Here is a 27,782-nt window from a genome sequence, read left to right as displayed (position 1 = left end):
CTGGCAGTTCCCATTTATATGTGTCAATGTAAGCATGTAGAAAAGGGTTAAGCTGGAACTTCATAAATTGATGTCAGTTTAGAATTGTTTATGTATTTATTTATTTGCCATTCCGTTGCAAGGACTCTCTGCGTATATTTATATCAGTAATGTTCTGTAGCATTTAAATAATTCAATACACCAATAATGAATAATTCTTTTTTATTATATTACAACAATAAAATACCATATTAAAGATTCATTATCACTAACAGCTTTGTAACATGTAACATCAAAATGTTGTGTTTCTCCCAAGGTCTCTTTAAAAATGTTACATTTCAGTATTCCAAGTTACAGAGCTATTGTTTTGTAAGGCATAGAGTAACAACAAACAATATGATTTTTAACAAACAGGGCATTTTAATTATGTGTATTTCCTAGAAAAAAAAAACAATATTCCAAAATGCCAGGAATTTCCATGGATCAATTTGTGCAGTGTTACATACAATACAATGGGTAAGGCTCATTGAATATATTGAGAATACATCAAGAATGGTAGGTTAGGCTTGGTGTCGGGTGAGTGTTTTTTTGCTAGAAACATTGTGCCAATAAAACACATACAATACAATGGGTAAGGCCCATTGAATATTTTGAGAATACATCAAGAATGGTAGGTTAGGCTTGGTGTCGGGTGAGTTTTGTTTTGCTAGAAACATTGTGCCAATAAAACACCTTCAAGGGCATATATCACATTAAGTGCATTTCCACTGAAATAAATATCAGTTTAAAGCTTTATTCTTAATTTGCACATTTCACCACTTGATAAATAATTCTTCATGCACACTGAATACCATTACAGTAAGCTGCTTTGCCTCACACAGCACAGTATTCTCTCTAGAAATTTCTAGGGATGGGTGGGATGAAAAAGTTGTTGGGTGGGTGAAAAAATATTGGTACAAGACCTCCTGAATCTCTTGTAAGCCAAAATTTCACAATAGCAGCTCTAGTCAGCTATTGAACATGTTGGCACTTTACATCTTATTAATAATAATAATAACATGGTTGATTTCGTAGAAGAAACAAGCAGAATATCAAGGGGGAACTGGTAAACCATGCAAGCACTTGGGTGGTCAAGTGACACGCCAAAGAAGTGGAAGCAGAAGTGGGCAAAGCGCCCATCTTAAAGGAGATGGAAACCCTTTCGGTGCAAAACCCCTCCTCCCGTAGGCCCCTCCTCCCCCCGGCCTACTTCCCCCCCAGGCAAATGCCCCTAACTTGTTAGTCACCCCTCCGTGCAGGTCCTCTCTTGCCGAGTTCACAGGCGCCATCTTCGCCCGAGCGCTCTTCTTCCTGTACTGATCGGCATGTGGCGGCGCATGCGCAGTAGGAGGCATTTGCCGGTTGGATCTACTGCACATGTGCCTGAATTTCACAAAGTTTTCGATTTCTTTTTTCGGAAACTTCGTGACTTTCGGCGCATGCACAGTAGATCCATCCGGCAAATGCCTCCTACTGCGCATGCACCGCCAAATACAGGAAGAAGAGCGATCGGACGAAGATGTCGCCCATGAACTCGGCAAGAGAGGACCTGCATGGAGGGGTGACTAACAAGTATGGGGCATTTGCCGGGGGGGGGAGGTAGGTCGGGGGAGGAGGGAGGGGTTTTGCACCGAAAAGGGTTTCCTTCTCCTTTGACTGGGGTTAACACTACCGCAGTTTATGCATTTTGTTTTTCTTAAATTGAAGCTGCAACATAAATTGGGGAATGTAATAAAAGTCACAAGAGCAAAACCATTAGCACAAATAAGAAGAAAAAGTCTAATTTTGCAATGTAATATTCTTCCATAAACTGTTATTACATTGTGAATTTTAATTGCGCATTGTGAATTTTAATTGCGCATTGCCCACTTTTAAGAAGTGCTTGAAGGTGTCACAATCTGTTGAAGAAAACATAGAAGTTTTATTACATTCACTGTGCACTGGTGCGAACTATAAAATTCCCAAACATTCTTCCACTGTCGGAAGTGGTCGCAGGTTCACAAAAGCTATATTAAATTCGCACAAAGGCAAATCTGTTTGCACAGAGGCATAACTTTTCACATTGCAAATACTTTTTCCGTTACCGACTTTTATTACATTCCCCCAATAGTCTTCAGCTTTTGTAACTTGCTTACCACCACATTTGACGTGCCATGGAGTGACCTCTGGCATCAGTATTAGCATAGTCTGATTTTCATTAAGGCTTGGGGAGGCTAAGTCTCCCCAAACCTATTTGCCTAAAAAAGTTAAAGAAAAATTAAAAGAAAAAAAATTATAAATCTTCTGTCTTACCAATGTATCTATTGAAGCTTGTCTGGGGAGGGGCAAAGGGTGCTGCTCAAACAGATTTTTGTGGTTTTTATGTGTTATAACACACCAACCTGGTGACTTCAGTGATGTCATCATCAGATTTTGCACTGAGATCTCGAATGGGAATGCTTATGAGCTGATCTGAGTGAAAAGCACAGTTAGGGAGTAGGTGATACTGAGCTTTACCCAGGATGGTGTTTGTGCTGAGGATCAGGGCCAAGAGACAAAGCAACTGCTTATCCTCCACCTGTTTGTCTGGTATGTGGGAATTATTTCATACTTATTGCACAAAAAATAAATTCCATCAATACTCAATGGCAGTTCCATTGAACTATTCAGGTAGGTTTTAGCTGAAACTGTGAAGGTGTGATGCAGTCATTATGGGACCATTGTGACCAGATTGAAACAAGGTGCCCCAGAATATATTGTAAATAGCCCACCAAGTAGTAGACTTTTCTGGTGCTGTGAATCAGTTTGCGTGCTGGACAGCCCTGTTCTTTCTTCGGATTTTCCATTGTGATTGGATATTGGTAACCATCTCCTTAAAGGGGTTGTTCACCTTCCAAACACTTTTTTCAGTTCAGTTATTTTTAGATTGTTTACCATAAACAAAGACTTTTTTCAATTACTTTCCATCTTTTACTTTTTACTGTTTTCCCAAAATTGAAGTTCAAAGTTTAATGTTCGTGTCTCTGGTGTCTCAGTCTGGCAGCTCAGTGATCCAGGAGCATCTGAACTATTACAATTTTATTTTTACAACTATTACATTTTTATACCGTAATCATTTTTACAACGATTACATTTTTATAATCATTTATACAGTGGAATCTGTGGCAGAAATGGATTCTGCTCTTGCAAACTGTACAGCATCATGGACAGTGTAAAAAAGCAGTTTGTGGATGTCTGAATTCTCTTTGCCGAAGTAACCCCCCCTAATAAGAGAGTCAATTACAGATGTGCTGCAGCAAGCCAATAGCACACTGATTTGCACTTCCTTGTAATCTTTTAACAAACCCTTTAATACATTAATGCCAGTTATGTCCAAAAATGCAACGCAAGAGCAATCAAGAATAATGGTTTGTAAATCGTTGCGCTTTTCAACAAGCTCTATTGCAGTTTCACCATAACCGTTGTTTGCACCATCTACTTGTTTTCGTTTTCCCTTATTTTTAGCTTTCTTTTCCATTTTTTTGCGCTGTGCGTTTACTAGGCCTGGATCCATATCAGCCATTTTGTAGAGAGCATTTAAAAAATATCCTTTGTTTGCGTAGTGGAGGGGTGAGTCAAAGCGGAATATCTTTACATTGGGAATGGGAAGGAGGTTGTCATATTTTTGGCCATCTTCATAAAACACAGTGTCTTGAATTTGATTAAGCATGGTGGTGTAAGGTAACTGAGAGCGCAAAATAAGACACAACATTGAAAAAATCACTCCTACCATGAGGCCTACTTCTGTACTGATCAGAGCCGCGGCAGCCACAGTCACACTCCAGACCACTGCATCTACTTTATTTAGGCGCCACAGAGTTGGCAGATCTCGGAATTTCCTTAGAGCACCTCGTAAGCTAACAATTATTATACAGGCTAAGACACATTTCTGCAGTGAATAAAACAGAGGTGCAAAGAAAAGTAAAACTAGCAGTACCACAAATGCACTAATAACACTAGATACTTGTGTCATGCACCCAGTGGAAGTTTTTACTAGTGTTTTTGCTAGAGCAGCACTTGTGGCAAAACAATGAAAAAATGATGGGATTATATTACAGAAGCCAATGGCAAACATCTCCTGATTTGCTTCCACTGTATATGCATATTTTTTTGCAAACATTTCTGACAAAGAGATAGTAAAGGCAAAACTAATAACTGCAAGGGGTATTGCATCCACTGCAATTTTACCAAAAAGGCTAAAATCTGGTATTTGTGGAGGTATAAATCCAGTTGGAATTACACCAGAGACAGCAGATCCATAAACTAACTTCAGATTACAGTAATGTGACACCAGAGTAGCCACTACAATTACCACTAATTCTGTTGGAAGCGGGATTTTGATTTTTTCTTTGTATCGATCTCCAATTTCTTTAGCTGCAACCAGAACAGCAATACAAATGACACTTGTAATAATATCACAATAGTTGCTGTGGTGAATATTTTTAAAAATGTTACACCAGGTTGTGACCAACATGCCAATGCCTGGACTACGTGGAATTTTTAATCCAAGAAGGTATTTCACTTGGGCAGTTAATATTGTCAGGGAAGCTCCTGTTGCAAATCCATCCAACATTGGCTCTGATAGATACATTGAGAGGAAACCCAAGCGAAAAATCCCCATAAGGATCTGTTTAGAAAAAAGGTAAGAAATTATTTCAGTTAAAAAAGATGCAAATGTACTCTAATACTAGTTACATATAAGCAGATATAGCTATTTAACTATTTAGCTATTTAATAGATCTGTTGACAATTTGGCAACACCTGGTGGACCAGTTGAGCACTAAATTTTTCACAGTTGCCTGATTACTGAATCACTTGAAGGCTGCTTGGCTGATGACCACATAAATAGGTAAATTATGAATCTTCTGGACAAATATATATGTTATAAAAATATTTCATACTCAGAATTTAGTCAAAATAGAGCCAATTTGCTCCAAGATGCTCAAATTACATTCATTTTAGTTAGATGGAGAATCGATTGACAAAATTTATAAGAATGGAACACAATGATCAGAACTCAGGCTTTATACATTTAAAGCAAATAGTCAAAGCACAGCAACTTAAAATGGCAATAAAGAGGAAGACATGATCAGCCAAACAGTACTTGGCCTTTGCCAGAGTCATGCAAGTCAAAGGGAAGGCATGCAAGGATCACATTCAATCTCACAACGTCTTGACACCAGTGCATCAACACGCAACACCAGCACGTGATGCATTCCTCATCACGCTCGTTTGGCGAGAAAACCAGCCTATATAAGATGCCAGAACATTACAGACCTTGCCCAATTATAGGTTCAGCTTATTCTGTTCCTGGGTGTGATTATTGATACTGATTCTGATTCCTGTTATTGACCTCGGCCTGTTATATCGACTAGGAACCTTGCTGCCTGTATTGACCTGTTTGCCTGGACTTTAATTACTCTTTTGCTTAACCCTTTGGATACCGTGAAGTGTGTTGGACTAGTTGCTTCCTCCTTGGTCCACAAATCCTAGCGAAGCCTTCAGGCCCTGACAGTATAATTGGGCCATGGAGCCTTCTGAGGAAGCCCAACCCGACTTCGGCAGGGCTTTTCTCGGATTGGCATCTTCGGCACCAGTTCCAGTGGCAGTTCTTCCAGGTTCTCCAGCTCCTGCTTCGGAACCACGTATTCCAGCACCTCCTCCTCACAGTGGAGATCCTCAGGCTTGCAGAGGTTTTGTCAATCAGTGCCTGATCCAATTTGAATAACAACCCACTCAGTATGTGTCAGAGCGAGCCAAGGTGGGGTACATGATTACCCATCTGGAAGGGAAAGCTCTACAGTGGGCATCTCCCCTGTGGGAAAAATAATCTCCCTAAATACAGGATGCCAAGGCCTTCCTCCAGGCTTTTTGGACCATTTTTGATGCACCTGGTTGGGTTGCTTCTGCTTCTTCGTGGCTGTTACAGATGCGTCAAGGGATTCAAAGTGCTAGCGAATACGCGATAGATTTCCGCATGTTAGCTGCTGAGACAGGCTGGAATAATGAAAGAGAGAAATAGAAACCCATGCTAACCCCACGTTTCCAGAAACCCTTACTACCCAGCATGCCTGCTGCTTTGTCTCCAGTTTCTTCTGAAGAACCAATTCAAACTGGGGGAGCCTTGTCTGTACTATTACGAGTCCTGGATATCGATGATAGACTCTTGTCTACGACTCTCATCTCTCAATCTTTATTGAAGCTATCCTTTAAAGTCGTCACTCTTCATACCGAAAATCTGTCTTTCCTCATCATTGACTGCCCTTCTACACTAGTGGTTTTTGGGTTACCTTGGTTGCGCGCCTCCACAATCCAGTTATCGATTGGTCGGAAGCTCAGATATCTCATTGGAGCTCCTTCTGCCAATTGTCTTCCTTTCAACACTCTTCGGAAAGTGACCACTGCCGCTATAGATGTTCACTCCCTCCCTCCTATTTATCACGCCTTTTCAGATGTTTTCAGTAAGAGGTCTGCTGAGACTCTACCTCCCCACCAGTTGTACGACTGCCCCATCGAATTACTTCCTGGCACCATGCCTCCTCGTGGACGCACTTACCCCCTCTCTCCTTCCGAAACCAAAACTATGAAGGAGTACATTCAAGAAAATCTTCAGAGGGGTTTCATTCGTCCTTCATCTTCACCAGCTGGCATAGGATTCTTCTTTGTGGAAAAGAAGGATGGCAGTTTACGACCTTGTCTACTGTGGCCTGAATAAAATCACTTCTAAAAATCGTTATCCCCTTTCACTCATCTCAGAGTTGTTCAACCAACTGAAAGGAGCCGGTCTCTTCACCAAGTTGGATCTACGGGGAGCCTATAACCTGATTCGCATCCGGGTAGGTGACGAGTGGAAGACTGCTTTCAACACTAGACATTCTGCAACGCGCCCGCAGTCTTCCAAGAATTTGTCAATAATATTTTTCAAGACCTGCTAGGCCAAAGTGTTGTCGTATACTAGGATGACATTCTAGTCTCTGGCAGAACATCGTCTTCAAGTCTGTGAAGCCCTCTCTTGTTTAAGAAAGAATGATCTTTATGCCAATTCGGAAAAGTATACTTTTGAAACCACCAAGATCCCTTTTTTGGGGTACATCATTTTCCAGAAGGGATTTGAAATGGATCCTGCCAAAGTCTCTGCGATCCAGGAGTGGCCTTTTCCAACCAGCACAAGAGCCATACAGAGATTTATTGACAGTTTATCAGGGGTTTTTCATCCAAAATTGCTCCCATCTTAACACTTATTCGTAAAGGAGGAAAACCCAACTGCTGGTCTCCACAAGCCTTAGAAGCCTTCAGGACCTTGAAATAAATGGAATCGTTTCCCTCTGCTCCAATCCTCAGACATCCTGACCCCTTGAGGCTGTTATGTGATGGGAAACTACACTACTGTGCCTTCTTTTTGAAGAAGTTCTCTCCTCTTGAACAAAACTATGATGTTGGGAACCATGAACTTTTGGCTGTCAAAATTGCCCTGGAAGAATGGAGACATTTACTAGAGGGTTCTGCTGTTCTGGTGACAATATTCAATGATCACAAGAATTTAGAGTATATTCAGACCTTCAAATTATTAAATCCCAGACAGGCTCGATGGGCACTCTTCTTTTCCCGTTTTAATTTCATTATCACTTTTCGTCCTGGTACCCGAAACAAGAAGGCTGACACACTGTCTAGGAGTTTCATTCCAGAAGATCCCTGTATTAAGGACACTAATTCCATTGTTCCCCAACTAAAATAGTGCCCACTTTGTTTCGCTCCAACGCTTCACAGATCTTGTAAGCCCAGTCTTCAGCACCCTCTACTATTCCTCTGGGAGTGGCCACCAGACCTTTGTCACTCTGTCCTGTCTCATAATTCCGAACAAGTTGGTCATCCTGGAATTAGAAAAACAACGGATCTTCTATCTCGTCTTGTCTGATTGCATACCATTCAAAATGATGTGTCTTCCTGTACAGTGTGTGCTGCATCAAAATCTGGACATTCTCTTCACAAAGGGCTACTCCAGCCATTACCCATACCCTCTTGACCCTGGACCCATCTAGCTATGGACTTTATTGTAGACCTACCTGCTTCCCTGGGTCACACTGCCATCTGGGTGGTGGTGGACAGATTTAGTAAGATGGCACATTTAATACCTCTATGCAAGATACCCTTAGCTGTGGAACATTCAGAAATGGTTAATACAGCATATTTTTCGTTTTTATGGATTTCCTGCTGAAATTGTGTCCGATAGAGGGTCCCACTTTGTTTCTAAGTTTTGGAGATCTTTATGCAAAGCCCTTAACATTTCTCTTCAATTTTCTTCTGCTTACCATCCTCAGTCTAAAGGCACAGCCGAACGAGTTAACCAAGCACAATTTTTGAGATGTCATGTTTATTTATGTCAAGATGATTAGGCAGACCTCCTTCCATGGGCTTCTTTTTATGGTCAACATCCACTGGCTTTTCCTCAAGACCTGCTTCCCACTAATGTACCTGCAGCCTATGACCAAGTTGCTCATATGTTGGCTATCTGGAACGCTACTAAAGCCAACTTAAAAATTTGCTGACAAGAGCCCCTACTCCTCAATATTCTCTTGGAGATAGGGTTTGGCTTTCCACCAGAAATATTCACCTCAAAGTTCCAACTCCTAAGCTGGGTCCCAAATTCATCGGCCCTTATTCCATAATTGAGATCATCAATCCGGTAGCTGTTTGTCTTCAACTACCTCCTGAGATGCAGATCCCAACTGTTTCTCATGTATCCCTCCTCAAACCAGCGATTCCAGAGGCTTCTTCTTCATCTTCTTCTCCTCTGCCTTGTGGATGGTCTTCAGGAGTTTGAAGTAAGAAGGATTTTGGATTCCTGTGTCTCCAGAGGGTCCTTACAGGGTCCTTACAGTATCTGGTCGAATGGAGAGGGTTTGGTCCTGAGGAATGTTCCTGGGTTAAGAAAACTGACATCCATGCTCCTACCCTCATCCGGAAGTTCCAAAATTCCCTTCTAAACCTCATTGTGGTGGTCCTGAGGCCCCCCATAAGGAAGGGGGTACTGTAAGGAATAATTACCTGTCTGCTGATTCTAGCCAACGCCATGGTCAAGATGGCAGTGCCCAGTCCTCCCTCGTGGCTGGTTCTGACGCCAAAACGTGTGCAGCGTCATGACACCACGCAACGTCAGCACTTGATGCATGACGTCATCATGCTCTTTTGGTGCGAAAACCAGCATATATAAGATGCCAGAACATTACAGACCTTGCCCATTTATAGGTTCACCTTATTGTGTTCCTGGGTGTGATTATTGATACTGATTCTGATTCCTGTTATTGAACCTTGCTGCCTATACTGACCCATTTGCCTGGACTTTGATTACTCTTTTGCTTAACCCTTTGAATACTGTGAACTGTGTTGGACTAGTGGTCTGCAAATCCTAGCGGAGCCTTCGGGCCCTGACACACTCAAAGCTAAACATCATGTCTCTGATCAGGAGCAAAGATAAAACTAATAACTGCAAGGGGCGCAAAGAGGCATTCAGATCATTTGGCCTGCAGGTTGAAGGTTCAATACGTGCAAAATTACATCAGGCTTTGCATAATTAATCATAGACATAGACTTAAGACAAATATGTCTGAGCCCTGTGAAAGTCTGTGTTTTCTGCCCAAAATCATTTGATCTATTTTTTAAGAGCCAATAAAGATTATTTTCATTGATTATATACAACATTGATTCCTTTAATAGAATGTATAGTTATTCTGGAATGGGTGGTAGCTATTTTACCACAATCAGATAAACTAAAATGTAAAAATTAACTTATGGAGTAATATCCATTTTCAATTACAGCCTCTGAACAAACATCACTTGCTAGTATTAAATAGTGATGCTGTGCTCTTTTCCTTGGTACAGTATATCGTGTATTTGCAACTTAAAGGAAAACTATACCCCAAAACAACGTAGGTCTCTATAAAAAGATATTGCATAAAACGGCTCATATGTAAAACCCTGCTTCATGTAAATAAACAATTTTCATAATAATATACTTTTACAGTAGTATGTGCCATTGGGTAATCCTAAATAGAAAATTGGCATTTTAAAAGATAAGAGCAGCCCCCTGGGATCGTACAATTCACAGTGCACACAAACAAACCAAAAAAAAACATACATGTTCGGTCAAATGAGCCAATTAACAGACAGAGGGGGTCATTTATAAACATTTATAAGGCAGATTGGTTCGCAAAGTGAATATATTTGCCCTATACATGGTTACATTTATAAAGCTGGATAAGTGTGGTGCAAACAGAATTGCAAAATTATTTTCACAACACGAATGTCTATAAGAGCTTTTTAAATATGTAAAAAATCGCAAATTGCAAATATTTATGCGCACATGGTGGCGGAGAAAATATTCGTAAAACAGCTCTGCAAAGTGCGAATTTTAGTTACTGTCAATGCTATTTTCGCAACAACCTCGCACATTGGGTGCACTTACGCAAATTCCCATCTCATTTGCATAACATTTGCGAAAATTTATGCGAATTCGCAAAAAACTGAAAGACAGGAAGAGCAGTGCAATATATTAGCGTTCAGGAAAAAACATGGGCAATACAACCATTTGTGAAAAATTATGCGCTGCACAAGCTTCATAACTGTCTTTTGCTTCCAGACTTCTTCCTGTTACAGTTAGAACTGTAGTATATCTGGTCAGGTTATCTCTGAGGCAGCGCACAGACCATCACGAAATTGCAAGGCAAGAGATGTAAAAGGGCAATATTTACTTAAATACATATACCAGTTTGATAAGATTCTTTAATATGCCATATGATATGAACTATCAGTTGCTTAGGTATTCATTTTGGGGGTATAGTTTTCCTTTAAGATATGCTTTGCAAAGGAATAATGTTGCATATATTTTTCAATGTCCTGTTCAAAATGTTTACCAGTCTACATGCATATTACTGTGCATATTGTGGTAAAATACTTGTATATGTAAAGGAAAAGAAGGTATCCCCTAATGGGCTCGTTATTTTTATACAAACGATTTATACCATTTTTAGCTAAAACCTTAGGAGGGTTCTTTTTAAATATTTTTCCAGGAAAAGTGACCCTGGCGCTCCTTCTTTCTAGCTCTGACTGAGGAGATCTTAACCCTTATTCTTATCACCTGTTTTCACTATAAGTGCCCCGGGATTTGTGTTCTTTTAGAAAGGTAGTTCTCCACCATAGCCAGATAAGGTTACAATTGAGAACACAGTCCCATAAACACTGACTTCTCCCTCTTTGTGGGGTCCCGCAGTTAGTCAAAAGATCAGCTAGATTACACGGGACTTCTCCACCCATCTGTATTGTCCTTTTCCTACTTTCTCACGAAATCAGAGCTATTAACTCCTTTTTAGTACAATTGGTCAAATCCTTTTTTGGCACTCTAGCACTTTAGTATTGGAATTGTAATTGATCATCCACATTTTAATATTCACAAACATAACATGAACTGGTAATGAATTAGAAATCACAAATGATTTTATAGAGCAATTCATTGAAATTTAATTTGAGTTTTTATCTACACTATTTAAGCACAACATCACTTTACAAATATAAATACATTTTTTTTTTTTAAAAAAAAGCCTCAATAAAGGTTAATTAATTAGTTTATGTAAATTAAGCATTTGCACTCTGTAGGATTTTTGACTGAGTGGGGAAATAAATACAGAAGGAGCTACTGGATTGAAGTGTTAAGTCCAGTGCAGAAAGACATAGGAGACAAGCATTACCCCCTTTTTCTAGTCACCCAAATAGAGACTGGGAGCCGGCAGGAATCTAGGATCTGCCCAGAGTGGTTCTTTTGATTCAAAGGGGATACTTTCCCTCTTTTCCTTTATAAAAACCATTAATACTGACATAAGTCAGATCCCCTTTTTCAATCAATTTCACACATCTGACGATAGATAATTTTTCCTTTTAATTTAAAATACTTGTATATGTAAACTGTTATCTCTTGTACTTTTATCCCCCTACTCTGTAAAGCATTTGGGAAGACAACAGTACAGCTATATAAATAGTTAGTAAACAATTCTGCATGTACAATGAAAGAAGCAAGATATTTAAGTGTTTTATATGTTTGGAATATTCATTTTATTTGTATATATTGCTGTCCATCGCCATTGCAACATATTTTGGTGCATTTTTAACTTGTTGATAAATAGATTCTTACCTGATAAACACCAGCCGTGAATGTCAGTATAGCTGCAACACTGATTGCATAACATTCTTTTCCGCATTCAATGTCCACCAGGCCCAAACTAATGTTTATAGATTTTGTAATGTTCATGTCACTTATGTTGAAGTTATTTATTTGAGGGTCTGCATCGTCATCTAGGTCAAAACCTGCCAGCTGTACTTCTCGATCAACAATCTGGCCGACCATCAAACTTATTAAGCTGAAAATGCCCACGGATACATGTCGAGAGGTCCCCATTAAAAAATAAATTATATTAGCAAAAAAAGAGGTGTACAGGCTGTATATGGGTTTCAGCCCAGCCAGAAGTGAGTATGCTATAGCTTGGGGCACCAATATGATACCAATGATAAGGCCCGACATCACATCACCCCATGTATTTTCTTTGAAGTCATACTTTGGGAGCCAGCGTAACACTGGGAAAAAGCCAATGAATGTATTTTTCAGTTGCTTGCTATTGCAGGTGCATTGCTTTTTAACTTTGTCTTTTACAGTCTTCCACGGGCTTACTCTGTTAGTAGCTTTTCTTTCCAGTTGAATTTGGGCATGCTGTGAATATTCATCCATCTTGCTTTGTTCTCTTTCATATTTCATGTTGACTGAGTTTTTCATTGCAACCAAACTGTAAGCATAATATAAAGGTGAATAAGTTCATGAAAGTAACAGCTATTTACTGTAAGTACTGAATATCATTATATATATTACTAAAGTTCATGCATAGTTTAGGTTATTGAACGCAATTTTATTTATACTCCTGATATCAGTAACTCTGGGCATTTAAGGACTTGTAATGTACAGGTACCTAGGAGACACAGGTAAATATACAGTAGTACAGCTTGCTGAGTCATGTAGATGCATAGACTTCTATAAAAATATCCTGCATGCTTTCACTGTGTTTGAAGGCTAGGCTTCAGTATCTGTAAAATTAATTTTTAATGACCTTAAGAACTTTGCAATTAACGTCTTATCACAAACTTTCTACGCAACACAGTATGTGGAAATGTCAGGACACTGATAGGAACATATTTGGGTAATGGTCACATTTTTTGCCACATACTTGTGGACTTTTAGCTGTAATAGCAAACAATCTTCACTGATTCCCTACCTAGCCCACAGGTATGGACAATTGCAACATATTAAGAGGGTATTTACTATCAATACATTTCACCAAATATGTATTTTGTAGTTTATTCGGGATTCAAATTTTTCATGCTCAGGTGTAAACTATAAATCATCCTGCCGTGCAAAGGTAAAAACAAGTGTTCCAGTAGTGCCACAAAAGGTCACATGAAACCTAGTGGTAACTTATTGCCATATTTCTAATTGGAAGGGAAAAATGTATGCCAAATACATGTGCTGTGTATGGGTTTGATCTTCAGCGAGTTGTTCATCTATGCTATAAGTTACTACAGGTATTGGATCAGTTATCCAGAACACCATTATCCGCAAAGTTTTGAATTATGGGAAGGCCATATCCAGTAGATAATTCATGATGAATTATGATTTTAATCATAATTCACATATATTAAAATGATTTCCTTTTCTCTGTAATAATAAAACAGTACCTTGTACTGGATCCCAACTTAGATATTATTAATCTTATTGTAAGCAAAGAAATCCTATTGGGTTTAATTTATAATTAAATGATTTATTAGAAGACTTTAGGTATGGAGATCCAAATTACATGAAGATTCCTTATCCAGAAAACTCCAGGTCCCAATCATTCTGGACAATAGGTGCCATACCTGTACTACTAAAAAATGGAAATTGGGCTATCAAAAGTAAAGAACATAAAAAAGAAATAGGCGATAAATAAAAGGTAAAGTATTTTCAGCTGCAGGCTTGAAAGAACCAGAATAGAAAAGGTAATAATTCAAAAACAGTACAAGATATTTAATAAAGAACAACTAAAAAGTTGCTTACAATGGGTACATAAAAAATATAGAAAAAGTTAATGCAAAGCTCAACTTCCCCCCTTAAAGTTTAACTCTTTAAAACAGGTCTTTTCGGGGGCGTGGCCAATCTGTGTACCCAAATGGCAGCGTGATCCATGAGCTCTGCTCACCCACCCAATAAATACCTAGCAATCAATCATAAAACTTGAATATACAAGCATATTACAAGGTGGAAACGATCTACATCATATGGGTCCCAAACAGAGACCCGGCCACAAAACCGGCGAAAAGATCAGGCAAGATGGCGAAGAGCTATCTCCGTCTGAGCATTTAGTGGCAGACCAGGTTCAGCAAACAGAACCTCAAAGATTTATATGACAGTCTTGCTAAGCTGATTACTGCATCACAACAATGAACAGTAAAAGAAATAACTGCGGAGGTAGCGGTGCTTGGGGAATGTGTAGCAGAGAATGAGGAGGCCATAGAAGGGATTCAAGCATATTGCGCACAAACCGATGCGAAAATCTCCGATGTAAAAAGGAGATCGGAATATGATAGGCCAGATCCACAGAACACTCAGAGGAAGGCCTTGAGAAGGGGAACCTCCAAGAGATGTAGTCCTACAAATGCACCATTACAAAACAAAAGAGTTAATACTGCACAGTATTAACGTAACCAAGATAGAAGATGACACAGAAATTCAACTGTACACACACATATCTCCAACCACTCTCAAACGGAGTAGAGAACTCAAACCCCTGACGGAACTACTTAACTAGCACAAGGTCAGGTACAGATGTGGCTTCCCATTCAAACTGTTGGTAAACCACAACGGGAAAACAGTAGCGGTTGCCAGTCTACAGGAACAGAATAGGCTACTAACAACTTTGGGCATCCCAACTACAGACAAAAGTATACCACCAAGTCCTAAAAGATACCTCCACCGACATCGACATGGTCTACCCCTAAGCTTCACCGCACACCCAGATCAAAGGATTAGACATCCATCTCATCTACTCTATAACCGAAACAACTCAGGAAAGAACCTTTCCAAACCGAGAATTTATGGTAATCCGAGAATGTGACAAATGTGGGAGAATGGACGTGAATAAATGACCCAACATTTACGGCACAAAGCCAGAAGGTGGAAAAGAGCCCACCCCCAAAAGGGTCACAGGTTGCGGTCCCATATTGGTAACACCGTTAAGCTTGCGGTCACAGCCATTCGCAAACCCAAAGTAAATTTTTTATGTTTACGTTTATCTCAAGCTAAAGAGTTTAAGTTGTCACCGTGTCATAAATATTGTGAGGCGTTCCCCGGGCATCCCCTACCACCGCTCACCCACATTATAAGTAACCATGAGCCTAACTCTAATAACACATAATTTTAAAGGTCTCAACAGCCCTGCAAAAGAAGGTTGGCAGCTAAATATTATAAAAAATTGGGGGGGGGGCGATGTGGTGTATATGCAAGAAACACATTTTGTAAAGGGTAAAGAACCAAAACATAGGGCTACTCCAAAAGCTACTATGCCTCAGACCAAGTAAAAAAAAAGAGGGGTAGCAATTCTCATTAAAAAAACCACTTCCTTCACAGAAAAAAGAGTGGTCGGGGACACCAGAGGTCGCTTCTTAATTGTTGAATGCATGTTAAATAACAGGGATGCAGTCCTGGTTGGTAAATTTACATGCATTCAACAAATATATGGTAATATTACCTAAAATACTGTTTTTAAATAGAGCAGACAAAGAAAGAGAAAGACAAAGAAATCTGATCACTCCAATCCCATATAACTGCATTTATTTGGCAAAATAAAAGAGCTAGAATCTCCCCTGCTATATTAGCAAGATCTAAAGGCAAAGGTGGATGGGGGTTACCTGACATCAAAAGCTACTATTTAGCTGCCAGGATAGCACAAATGGTCCAGTGGAACTCAGTTGAGAAGGTGGGTGGAAATTAAACTCTCTCTTACACAACCGATTGGAGTACGTGATTTACTATAGATTGCCAATAAACATAGGCCCACCCAAACTAAGTATTTTTCCCCATACATACACCAAACATTACAAATTTGGGACTTGTGCAAATTAAAATTTAAACTTAGAGCTTCCCCAAGTACGGTGGTCCCTATTCACAATAACCCAGATTTTGCTTCAGGCATGGTGACCCTTGGTTACAAAAGGAGGGCTACTAAAGGTATATGGTCGCTACATCAGTTCATCCAATGGTATAAACAGATATCTTGGGAAACTTTCAAAGACAAATTTGAGACAACTGATCAGGACAAATTTCAATTTATGCAGGTATCTCATTATATCAAACCAGTAATACCTGCAGCTACACTAACACGATTTGAATGGATATACAATAACTTATCCTTCCACAGAGCTCTAATAGCGGAACTATACAGATTGTTATGGCTTGATAGGACTCCTGGAAAAGCAAAGCACCAACAAAATTGGGAGGCGCGTATTGGAGAGAACCTCTCTGAGGAGCAATGGTCAGAGATATTTACAGGTATGGCACGGATATCATTGAACGCCATCATTAAGGAAAAACCTTATACAATTTTGTACAACTGGTATGTGTCACCACACCAACTCCACAAATGGGACTCAAAAAAATTCGGACAAGTGCTTTAGGGGATGCGGTCAGGAGGCAGATAATTGGTGGACATGTTCAATTGTGCAACAAACATGGTCCAATACATACATTTTATTGCCAATATTTCAAACAAACATAGCTCCAGACCCATGGACAGCGTTGTTTGGTAGACGAGCACAGAACATATCCAGGAACTGCAATAAACTAACAACCAAAATTTGCTCAGCCATGACATGTGTCCTGGCCTCAACATGGAAAGGCCCAGGCCCACAGCAATTAGCAGTGGAGAAAAAAATATGGTGGATCGCAGCTAATGAAAAAGTCACTTACATCTTAAAAGACAAATTTGACAAATATGAGATAATCTGGAACCCTTGAACTAACTGGGAAAACCGGACACAGGTTGCCCACGCATTACCTAATACAAAAGACAGATCTTTAAATATAGATGGTAATAATGACAGAATATTATAAAATGTTGTTTTGTTATGGATTTTATTTTATTTTATTGCACATTATTTCATTTCTATTTTGTATAATAACATAAAACTTGAATAACAATATGTAAAAGAAAAAAAACAGGTCTTTTCCAATAGTTAGGGTTTATGGATGGAAACCAGGAGTAAGCTGAAAGAAGTTTCCCAAAAGGGTTTGAGAATAAGAAACAAAAAAGGAGTATGTGTTTTGGATGGTGTGTATTAAAGTGTTCCTGTAGATATCCCAGACATCTACCAAGTGGCACCAAACAGCCACTTATAAATGTGAAGCACTGAGAACTTCAAAATAGCATAATGTTAATAAGTTACAATGTTCTATAGGGAATGTTTTATACAGGTATGGGATCCATTACCCGGAAAGCTCTGAACTACGGAAAGGCTTTCTCCCATAGAGTCCATTTTATCCAAATAATCCAAATGATTAAAAATGATTTTCTTCTTCTCATAATAATAATACAGTACCTAGTACTTCATCCAAACTAAGATATAATTAATCCGTATTGGAAGCAAAACCAGCCTATAGGGCTTATTTTATGTTTAAATTATTTAATAGATTTAAGGTATGAAGATCCAAATTACAGAAAGATCCTTTATCCGGAAAACCCCAGGCCCCGAGCATTTTGAATAATGGGTCCCATACCTGTATTATACACATTTGTAGAAGTAAATACTTTGAAAATAATAGTGGTAAAAAGTCTTGCTTTATCATAGTCTCTCCCATAAGTGTCTGATTCTTATGTCTGCTTCTGATTGTTTGCTGCCCAAATATGGCTTGAGCATAAAACCAATAATGCTTTCCATAAAAAAAATCTCCATCATCTTTTCTTTTTTATCAGTTAGCTGTGGGCTGCGGCACTCACATTACACCCTGTGCCAAACACAGAAGCAGTTTTTATAATTCACACAATATATTCTATAACCTATTGCAACCGTGAAAAGTATTTTTCTTTACTTTGAGCTTTTTGCTTGTTCACTTGTGCACTTTTCACAAATAGTAATATAGGTCTGACATGTAAGCCAGAATGCTCTCAAAACACTTCAGGGACAGCAAAAAATTACTTGGTTTTATAGCAGCTTATTGCATTGTTCAAACAGAAACATAATTTGCTGCAGGAGGAGAAATATTGATTAGAATCATTCTGGTTGATGGAGTATTCTTTTGTTTTTGGGTTAAGGGCATTTAATGTGAAATGAGCTCAATTATACTCTTAATTTCATTTGATAACCTTTGTCTGTTCTCTTTATATATTTTCTTTTTTCCCATCCTCTTCTGAGATTGCTGTGTCTTTAATTAAGTCCTTTACTAATGTAAATTATGGTCAAAAGGGAAGCACAAGAGATTCATTACTGGCTTTTGTTAGCAAATGCAAGGCTTAAAATGTTTCCTACTGAAGTTTATCTGATTACATCCATAGTCTGTTATGTAAGGAACATTTTGCATTTACTGAATTGGAAATTACCATTTTTTATATAAGACAAAAGTTTTTTTTGCAAAGTGATGATCATCCAAATTAGAGTATGAGGCTAGACATCATATTTTTACAGTGTACCAGGAATATAACAATGGCAATATTGAGGAAGAAAATAACAGTAATGACATACTCAGATCTTCTTGCATATTACAATAAACTTACTGGCATCATGATTGGTTGCGTCATCATATATACAGTCATAATCCCCTCTAAACCTGCATAATAATTTACTCCACTTTCAACAAAAAAGATAACAGTGGTATGTCTTTCATTTCCCAGGAACATCTGAGTACTGGGGTGTTTTCTGAACAAATGTTTATTGAAGCAGTATTCAGTTGTATGAAATTTAATCAAATGTGTAATTTTGCTAATATGAATGTATGTAACTGCTCAATACTGATTACTGGCAACAACAAATTGGTTGGATTAGCTCGTTAAGACTTGAACTTCATAGGCAGGTGTGTCCAATCATGAGAAAAGGTATTTAAGGTGGCCAATAGCAAGTTGTGCTTCTGTTTGACTCTCCTCTGAAGCATGGGATCCTCAAAGCTACTCTCAAAGATCTGAAAACAAAGATTGTTCCGTATCATGGTTTAGGGGAAGCTATCTCAGATGTTTAAACTGTCAGTTTCAGCTGTAAGGAATGTAATTGTTCAGTATCATGGTTTAAGGGAAGGCTACACCTGTAAGGAATGTTATCAGGAAATAGAAGGCCACAGGCACAGTTGCTGTAAAACCCAGTTCTGGCAGGCCAAGGAAAATACAGGACCAGCATATGCGGAGGATTGTGAAAATGGTTTCAGATCACCTCCAAAGACCTGCAAGAACATCTTGATGCAGATGGTGTATCTGTACATCATCAGTGCAATTTGCACAAAGAACATCTGTATGGCAGGATGATGAGAAAGAAGCCTTTCTGCACTCACGCCACAAACAGAGTTGTATGCAAAAGCTCATTTAGACAAGCTACAGTCATTTTGGAACAAAGTGCTTTGGACTTTGGTGCTTTGGTCATAACAAAAAGCGCTTTGCATGACGGAAGAAGAACTCTGCATTCCAAGAAAAACATCTGCTACCTGCTCTCAAATTTGGTGGAGGACTTTTTAGAAATCTGTATGCCTGCCACCATAAAGAGTTAAATGTGGGCTATTTTGTAAAGTCCCTTTTTTATGTGTGTATTCTCTTACACAGTGTATAAAACAGCAAGACCATGCTGAATCATACTGACAATAAGATCCAAGTACGTATCTACTAATTTGAATTCCTAATTATGAATATGATTGCATATAAACCACTAAAAGAGAAAACTAACAAGGACTTTGGCTTTAATAAACTGCGTGTTAGAAATACAAATTGCAAGTGGTTACCTCTTGCAAAATCTTCACAATTAATTATAATTTAATTTATAGACATATTATAAATCCACTACATAAATAATGTTTCACAAGAAGACTTTTGTAGATAGTAGGTACAATTGCAAAACGGCATTGATAAAGGCCTTGTTAGACAACCAAATAGACTCTTGATATAGCTGACACTTATTTATGAAAAATCCGAATTTTTCTCATGTTTTAAATAAAAAAAAAGTCTGACCTAACTATTATCCACAATTTACCCTTATTTATCATTAAAAAAACACAAAAAACTCGGGATCGGGAAAAACTGACTTTTTACGGATTGTGGCACGAAAACCGAAACTTTTTTTTAGATTGTCGAGCATAAATTCAGAATATTTCAGATTTCATGCCCAAGCAGTCTGAATTTTTTGTGAAATCGGTGGAAAAACCTGAAATGTTTGGATTGTGGTACGAAACATAGCGCAGACCATAATATCTTCAAATTGCAAATAGAACCTCAGCCATTGACTTCTACAGGAAGTCGACAAGTTTAAGATGGAGTATTTTTTTATTCAGACTTTTTGCATCCTCGGGGTATAATAAATCTCCAAAAATTCAAGTTTTTTTTCCCACTAAAAGTTTGGATTTTATAGTTTGGACTTTAATAAATAACCCCCTTTATGTGTCGTGTCCACATTGGTTAGTTGCTTTTAGAAATTGTTGGGTTATTGACCTTTCATTGAATAAAAATTTTCAACTGAGAACTATGGTAAACACTTCTAAGTTAAATTCAGAAAACCTGGGCGCTGCTAAGCCTGATGCTGATTTAAATATATATTTATATCCAAGGGCCAACCATTATCACTTTATAAACTATGCCCCCATTAATGCTCACAAAATATTATTGATGGTTCAGGTGCCCATGCCCCGAACCCATCGCTTGGGAAAATTAATACAACTTCATATGAGACAGGGTTACTCACTGCTCCTGTTTGGTGGCCCGGGTTCAGCACCCCTAACCCACAGCAAAAGGAGAGTCCAACCGTCAGACACCCATCAAGAGAGTGTGCACACAGACCAAAGATAACGATAAAACAGGTAACTTTTATATCACATATTAAAATCTACTCTTCTAAGTTTATATTTTTACAATACAACATATTGGGTGTTGGCAATTGTAATATAAATTACATTCAATTCAAATATTAAAACCACATACTTAGTCATCTCAAAGTTTGCACATCGTGCATTGATGAGACTGGAACGAAAAATCTACAGCACCACTCTCTCCACAGCACAAGAGCTGTTTATATATTCAAATTCCTAAACAGGTAAGGAGCTCCTGTGCCATTTAGTGCACTTATAAATACATTAAAACATTTGGATCCTTTGAAACTTTAGAGCCCACTGTTATCCTGTGAATAATCAATGGCAATTCTTAAACATTTCAAATGTATAGCCCACTTTCAGCATTACTTAGCCACATGGCCAGATTTACATAGAGGGACCGGTGACGTTCATCGCCCCCCATCCCCTCCCTTTTATTCACACAAATTTTCATCGGGACTGAAGAAATGGGGATTGGCACATGGGAAATTTAAAAAACGATTTAATCTCTTTCACATCCCCAGTGTTTCTGAACCAATGTGGGTGTGGTTGGGAAGCATTCTGCCCCCTAAAATCCTGCCGCCCTAGACCCGGGCCTCGGTTGTCTTTCCACAAATCCGGGCCTGCTTAGCCAGGGATTGGGTATAGGAATTATCTGTCTGGTACACCATTGAATTTAATCAGTGAATGGTCTTTTCCTTCAATTGTGACCAGATTTAATATACAGGACCAAGGTCATAAGTCAAAATAAAGTTCAGAATTCTTAATACCTCTTCCCACTGTACTAGAGAGGAATGGAGGATGGAGCCCTCTACCATCTACCCTGTTATCCTTTGCTGTCAGTTACAATATGAGAGTAATCCTCAAGCTGAAAATGGAGGGGAGGCTTCTGTGTTATTCACGTCATTGTGTTTTCTATTCTAAAACAACAATCTGTCCTCATATTTGCTTGTCATTTTTCAGTCTTCTTGCAGTGTAGGAATGGAATGGATGCCTTTACAACTTCAGGTTTCATTTAAATATAAAAGCATTTTCAAACAATTTTAACCATCAACAATGCTTTCTGAGCTTGTTACAGGGATGGTCGGCACCCACAAACCAAGATTTTATAATATGCTGGCTAAAACGTGTGTGATATAATATACACACTATTATAATCACTTATGTTAACATATAGTATATACTCATTTTTCTTATTAAATTTACTGAAAACCCTAAACATCAGAAACAAATTCCCTTTGATGGTATAGTGAGATATTTTATAAATAGCTAAAATTCAATGAAGGTAGAACTATCTGTTTTTCATGTTATCTCATAAATCATAATACTTAACATTTACTGTATATTTAAAAACAAGTAGAATTAGAACAACCTTTTTTGCCCCAGGGGACTGGTGTAAAGCCCATGGGGCAAATTTACTAAGTGGCGAAAATTCACCAGTGACGGCTTCGCAGGCAGTGCAACACTTCTTCGTTCAAACATTCTAATTCACTAACATGCAAAGTTGCGCCGAATGCTGGTGAATTTGCGCAAGAGTTAATTCGGCAAGCAGAGCGAAGTTGCGCTAGCGTTGGCTAATTTGCATTCAGCGGCAAGTTAAAGTTAAATGGACGTATATGTTGCAGCAAATACATTACATTACACAAGCCCAGGGAAGCTTAATAAAATAAAATAGGGTTGTTATAATGCCCTACACATGAGCACAGTGTATAGTTTATGTGCCATATGTTAGGAAATGTAGGGGGGGAAGCCAGTTACCCCCAAAAAAATTTACACTCTTTTGCAGCTTAGCACCCTGAAAAAAAATTTCAACTAAATTTTTAGGAAGTCCTATCTAATCTATTGCACTTCGCCTGGTCTAAGGTAGAGAAGGCAAGTCTGGCACAAGAGGTAACGTTCAGTAAAATCCGCATCTTAGTGAATTTGCACAGTTACATCCCTTTACCAGAGAGCAACTTCGCCTGTCGATTGAGTGCGAATGAGCGCCAGAGTTAGTCTCTTTCGCTAGTGAAGTTACGCCTGTGCCCATTAGTAAATCAGCGAAGTACCAAAATAACGTCATGCTGGCAAATTTTTGACAGCGTTAGTCACTTCGCCCTTTAGTAAATTTGTCCCAAATGTTTTGCAAGGACCGGGGGGCGGCAACTGTGCGCCACATAAATTTCACGTGCGCCGCGTCAAATTCAGCGTGTCCGAGTCAAAGGTGAAGCGACACTTCAAATGCGGGCTCGGCGGCCCAGTTCAGGTATGTCCACGGCCAGGTACTGGCCCGTGGCTCGGCGGTTGGGGACCTCTGTATTAGAATAATCGAGCTCTGGATTATATTGGTAAAATAAGATTATGGTTTCTTTAAAAAAAATGGGGGAGGTCAATACTTCGAAAAAGATAAGTAAATAATCCTATTTTCATTTTAATCTTCTTTCTGAAAATTGAATATAAGGTATTTAACTTCACATTCTTTCAATGTATAAATTATAGTAAATGGCTATAGTATAATACAATCAATGCTACCTATATATTTCTCTCTCTCTCTCTCTCTCTCTCTCTCTCTCTCTCTCCTTATATATTTATGTATATATATATATATATGTTGGTCCAACCAGATCGCACTCCATATTTAAAACATAGCTTTTATTAGCTTGTTAAAATGTATCACAAAATGGCGTTCTTCACAACATATGTATATATATATATATATATATATGTATATATATGTATATATTTGTAAATACATACAGAACAGCTAGAATGTGAAATGTATTACCTGTGTCAGTTCAGCTGTACAGAATCATGATATCTTCTTACCTTTTCTTTAACAAGCAGTCTATTTTCTTCTGGCAGGTGTTTACTGCAGGCAGGAAATATCTTTACAATGGGAGTAGATTTGCCTTAATATGAAATCTTTGTGGGTTGGTCCTTGCACAGATACCGAAAGTTCTGATAACTTTTACATTATCTGTAACCACTGACATATCGTAACCTTACTACTGCTGTTTTGAAGATTTAATAAGTAATAATAATTATCATTAACATGCATACATAGAGTGCCAAACATGTTGCACAGCACTGACTCTTAAAGTGATACTGACACTAAAAAACTGTTTTTTAAAATATGAATGTATATTAAGGGGCCCATTCACTAAGCTCGAGTGAAGGAATAGAGGAAAATAGAGGAAAAAAAATGTGATTTTCGAATGTTTTTTTTGGCTACTTCGAGCATCGAATTGGCTCCTTCGACTACGACCTTCGACTTCAAATCGAACGATTCAAACTAAAAATTGTTAGAATATTCGACCATTCGATAATCGAAGTACTGTCTCTTTAAAAATTTCTTCGACCCCCTAGTTCGCCACCTAAAACCTACTGAGGCCAATGTTAGCCTATGGGGAAGGTCCCCATAGGCTTTCCAAGGTTTTTCTGATCAAAGGATAATCCTTCGATCGATGGATTAAAATCCTTCGAATCGTTCGTGGATTATTCCATCGATCGACCGATCAAAGGAATCGCGCAAAATCCTTTGACTTCGATATTCGAAGTCGAAGGATTTTAATTCGCCAGTCGAATATCGAGGGTTAATTAACCCTCGATATTCGACCCTCGATACATCTGCACCTAAAAGTTACCTAACCTATAGATCATGTTGATTTATTTTTGCTGAGAGGTTTGTTTTTGTAAGTAATTGTTAGTTGAAGTTTCTAAACCTGCTTTGCTACCCTGACTGTCCCATCTCAGCCTGTCAGTTAAAATTTCTAATGCTAATAATTTGATAGACTCAGGATCTGGGAATTTCTAAGGAATTACACTGTAAACAGTTAGTTCATATTTGTGTGGAAAATGTTTACGCTTATTACATTTATATAGTACACAAAAGCCATGAATATCTTGTAAATTATATCCTTATAAACGGTGAGTACTGATGTCATCAGTTATAAACGGTGAGTAGTGATTCAGTAGTCATTTCTGTCACAAGACTCACTGAAACTTGTGTATTATAATAAATAAAGTACCTCCTGTTGCATAATATGAGGATATTAGAAGTCACCTCGGAGTACTATGTTCCGTGTTTCACCACAACAGTAGCCAAGACAAAATTGTCTCCAAGACAAAAAGTCACCATAAGGAAAAACACCCATTGACTTTAATGTGTTTGGAGTGAGAAAAATGATGTCCTTATAAACATCTCTTAGTGATGTCATCAGTTATAAATGAATCTTAGTGATGTCATTTTTGTCACATGACTCGCTAAACTTGTGTATTATAATAACAAAAGTACCACATGTTGAAAAATATGAGGATATTAGAAGTAACCTTGGAGTTCAATGTTCCGTGTTGAGTGAATTTTTTTGCCAGGCATGGATATGCTGTGAAATTCCTCAATTTGCCATTGTGAATTTTTAAGCTACACTGCACCAAAAATCCACAGTGAAAAATGTAACCACAACCGTAGCCAAGACAAAGTCACCATAAGGAAAAAGCCCATTGACTTTAATGTGTTTGGAGAAAAACTTTGGCATCAGTTGACTTCAATGCTTTTCGCAAACTGTTTGACTTTTCGCAAAATCGGACAGATTCGCTCATCACTATTCATGACCTGTATAAAAACATGAGTTCCGACAAATAGATACGTTTAATAAAAAAACTTTGACAAATATACCATACCAATACTGCCCTACATCTGTTTCCTGACATTCAGGAGGAAAATGTTAATAAATGTAATAAACTTCAGGGATTCCCCAAATTTTACAATATGCTCCCCTCTTAGAATTTTTAAAAAGTACCTTTCTGATCTATTTTGGTAAAGATATAGAATCTAAAATTTTGTTTTAGAGTTAGTGTTTTTTTGAGACTAGATAGTTGAAACCATTGTTATGATAGGGACAGGATTGCTAATAAAAGTATAATGTTTACTTTCCAAAAAATATACTTATATGTATATATGCAAAGTTTAAGAAAAATCAAAACTTGAGCAAATGTCTTTGCAGTTATATAGTCTGGGTATCTAATGGTTAGAAATGTGTTTCTCTCATAGTTAAAGTGCTTCCATTTTGAATGCAGACCTTTACCTGGCATTCAAAAGAAACATTTTTGTTGAACATAATTAATGTTTTCTACTCTTTCTCTGACCTTTATGGTTTACTTTGAAATTTTATGCCAAAAGGAATAAGCGATTCCTAATGAAAAATATGTATATGTGCGTTGTGAGCAAAATTTTCAGAGCAACATTTGAAAGGGATCAGCACTTATCTTCGTATTATTTGTCCATTTACCCTTATTGCTTAATGTGATAATCCCTCTCCCACAGGCCCCCACATTCTGTTCTGTTTTATTGTATATTAATGATTTTTTCTGATATCTATATCATTAGTTTTCAGTGTATCCAGGGCACCTGCCGACAGTACATGGTGTCTGTTTACCCGCACAAGGGAAACCTATAAATAACAGACATTTTCTGTGAGAATTAGCTGTCTTCTTAGTGATACACTTAAGGTGACCATACACTGAGAGATCCGCTCGTTTGGCGATGTTGTCAAACGAGCGGATCTCTCCCCGATATGCCCACCTTGAGGTGGGCAATATCAGGCTGATCCGATAGTGGGCCCTAGGGCCCAACGATCGAATCCTAACGCATGGGAAACGGGCGGTCGAATCGCGGGACCGCATCAACGAATAGATGCGGCCGCGATCCGACGGGATTTTTCGTCCCATCCGATCGAGATCTGCCCGACTTTCGGACAGATCTCGATCGGTGAAGCCCGTCGGGGGGCCCCATACACGGGCCAATAAGCTGCCGACACGTTTAGGGGCACATTTACTAAGGGTCGAATATCGAGGGTTAATAAACCCTCGAATTTGACCCTCGAAGTAAAATCCTACAAATTCGAATATCGAATTTGAAGGATTTACCGTAATTCCTACGATCGAATGATCTAAGGAAAAATCAAAGGATTTTAATCGATCGATCAAAGGATTTTCCTTCGATCAAAAAAACCTTAGAAAACTGATGGGGAAGGTCCCTATAGGCTAACATTGTTGGGTACTTATTCTGACCTTTTTTTTTCTTTATAAGGTAACAAGTTCATATTACTTCAGGTTGTTTATATTTACATTGACTTTTATTTGATAAACAGTATATGTATGTCAAGTAGACATTAATCATGTCTGATTTACAGTCATAGGTGCAAAGTACTAAATTGCACCACTGTAGTTACCCATAGCAACCAAACTGCAAACAAGCAATCTGCTTTCATTTTCTAGCTTCTAGTATTGTTCAAAGATAATTACCAATTGGTTACTATGGCAACTGCACCTGTGTTTGTAAAATATCACTAAGGGGCAGATGTATTAAGGGTCGAATAGCGAGGGTTAATTAACCCTCGATATTCGACTGGGGAATTAAAATCCTTCGACTTTGATATTCGAAGTCGAAGGATTTTGCCCAAATAGTTCGATCGAACAATCGAAGGAATAATCGTTCGATCTCTCCGTGCTGTTTGAGACGCACGTGGAGTATCTGGTCTTTCAGTGACGGGCCTGAACCTCCGTAAACTGTGCAAAACGTATTGATCATTTTGTGTGGGTAGTGCTTGTTGCTTGAAATAAAAAGGGAGCGACTCCTTTCTTTATTAAA

The 27,782-nt window shown here is 38.4% G+C and overlaps 1 protein-coding gene across 2 annotated transcripts; it reads right to left on the bottom strand.

The window, feature by feature from the left end:
• Positions 1 to 3,065: 3,065 nt before the first annotated feature.
• On the bottom strand, positions 3,066 to 24,043 carry slc26a1.S (solute carrier family 26 (anion exchanger), member 1 S homeolog). Of its 2 annotated transcripts, none has more exons than XM_041579723.1 (3): positions 23,960 to 24,043; positions 12,218 to 12,863; positions 3,066 to 4,663 (listed from the first exon to the last, which is right to left on the bottom strand). In XM_041579723.1, the coding sequence occupies exons 2-3, from the start codon at positions 12,851 to 12,853 to the stop codon at positions 3,143 to 3,145; spliced, it is 2,157 nt and encodes a 718-aa protein (XP_041435657.1). In that variant the 5' UTR covers positions 12,854 to 12,863; positions 23,960 to 24,043; the 3' UTR covers positions 3,066 to 3,142. The 2 variants fall into 2 exon arrangements, with proteins under 2 accessions (XP_041435657.1, XP_041435656.1); XM_041579722.1 differs by having other exon boundaries at positions 23,919 to 24,002.
• Between the last annotated feature and the right edge of the window lie 3,739 nt (positions 24,044 to 27,782).

This window comes from Xenopus laevis, chromosome 1S, assembly GCF_017654675.1.
Source record: "Xenopus laevis strain J_2021 chromosome 1S, Xenopus_laevis_v10.1, whole genome shotgun sequence".
In the NCBI taxonomy this organism is placed as follows: domain Eukaryota; kingdom Metazoa; phylum Chordata; class Amphibia; order Anura; family Pipidae; genus Xenopus; species Xenopus laevis.
This window is presented reverse-complemented; position numbering and strand designations above follow the sequence as displayed.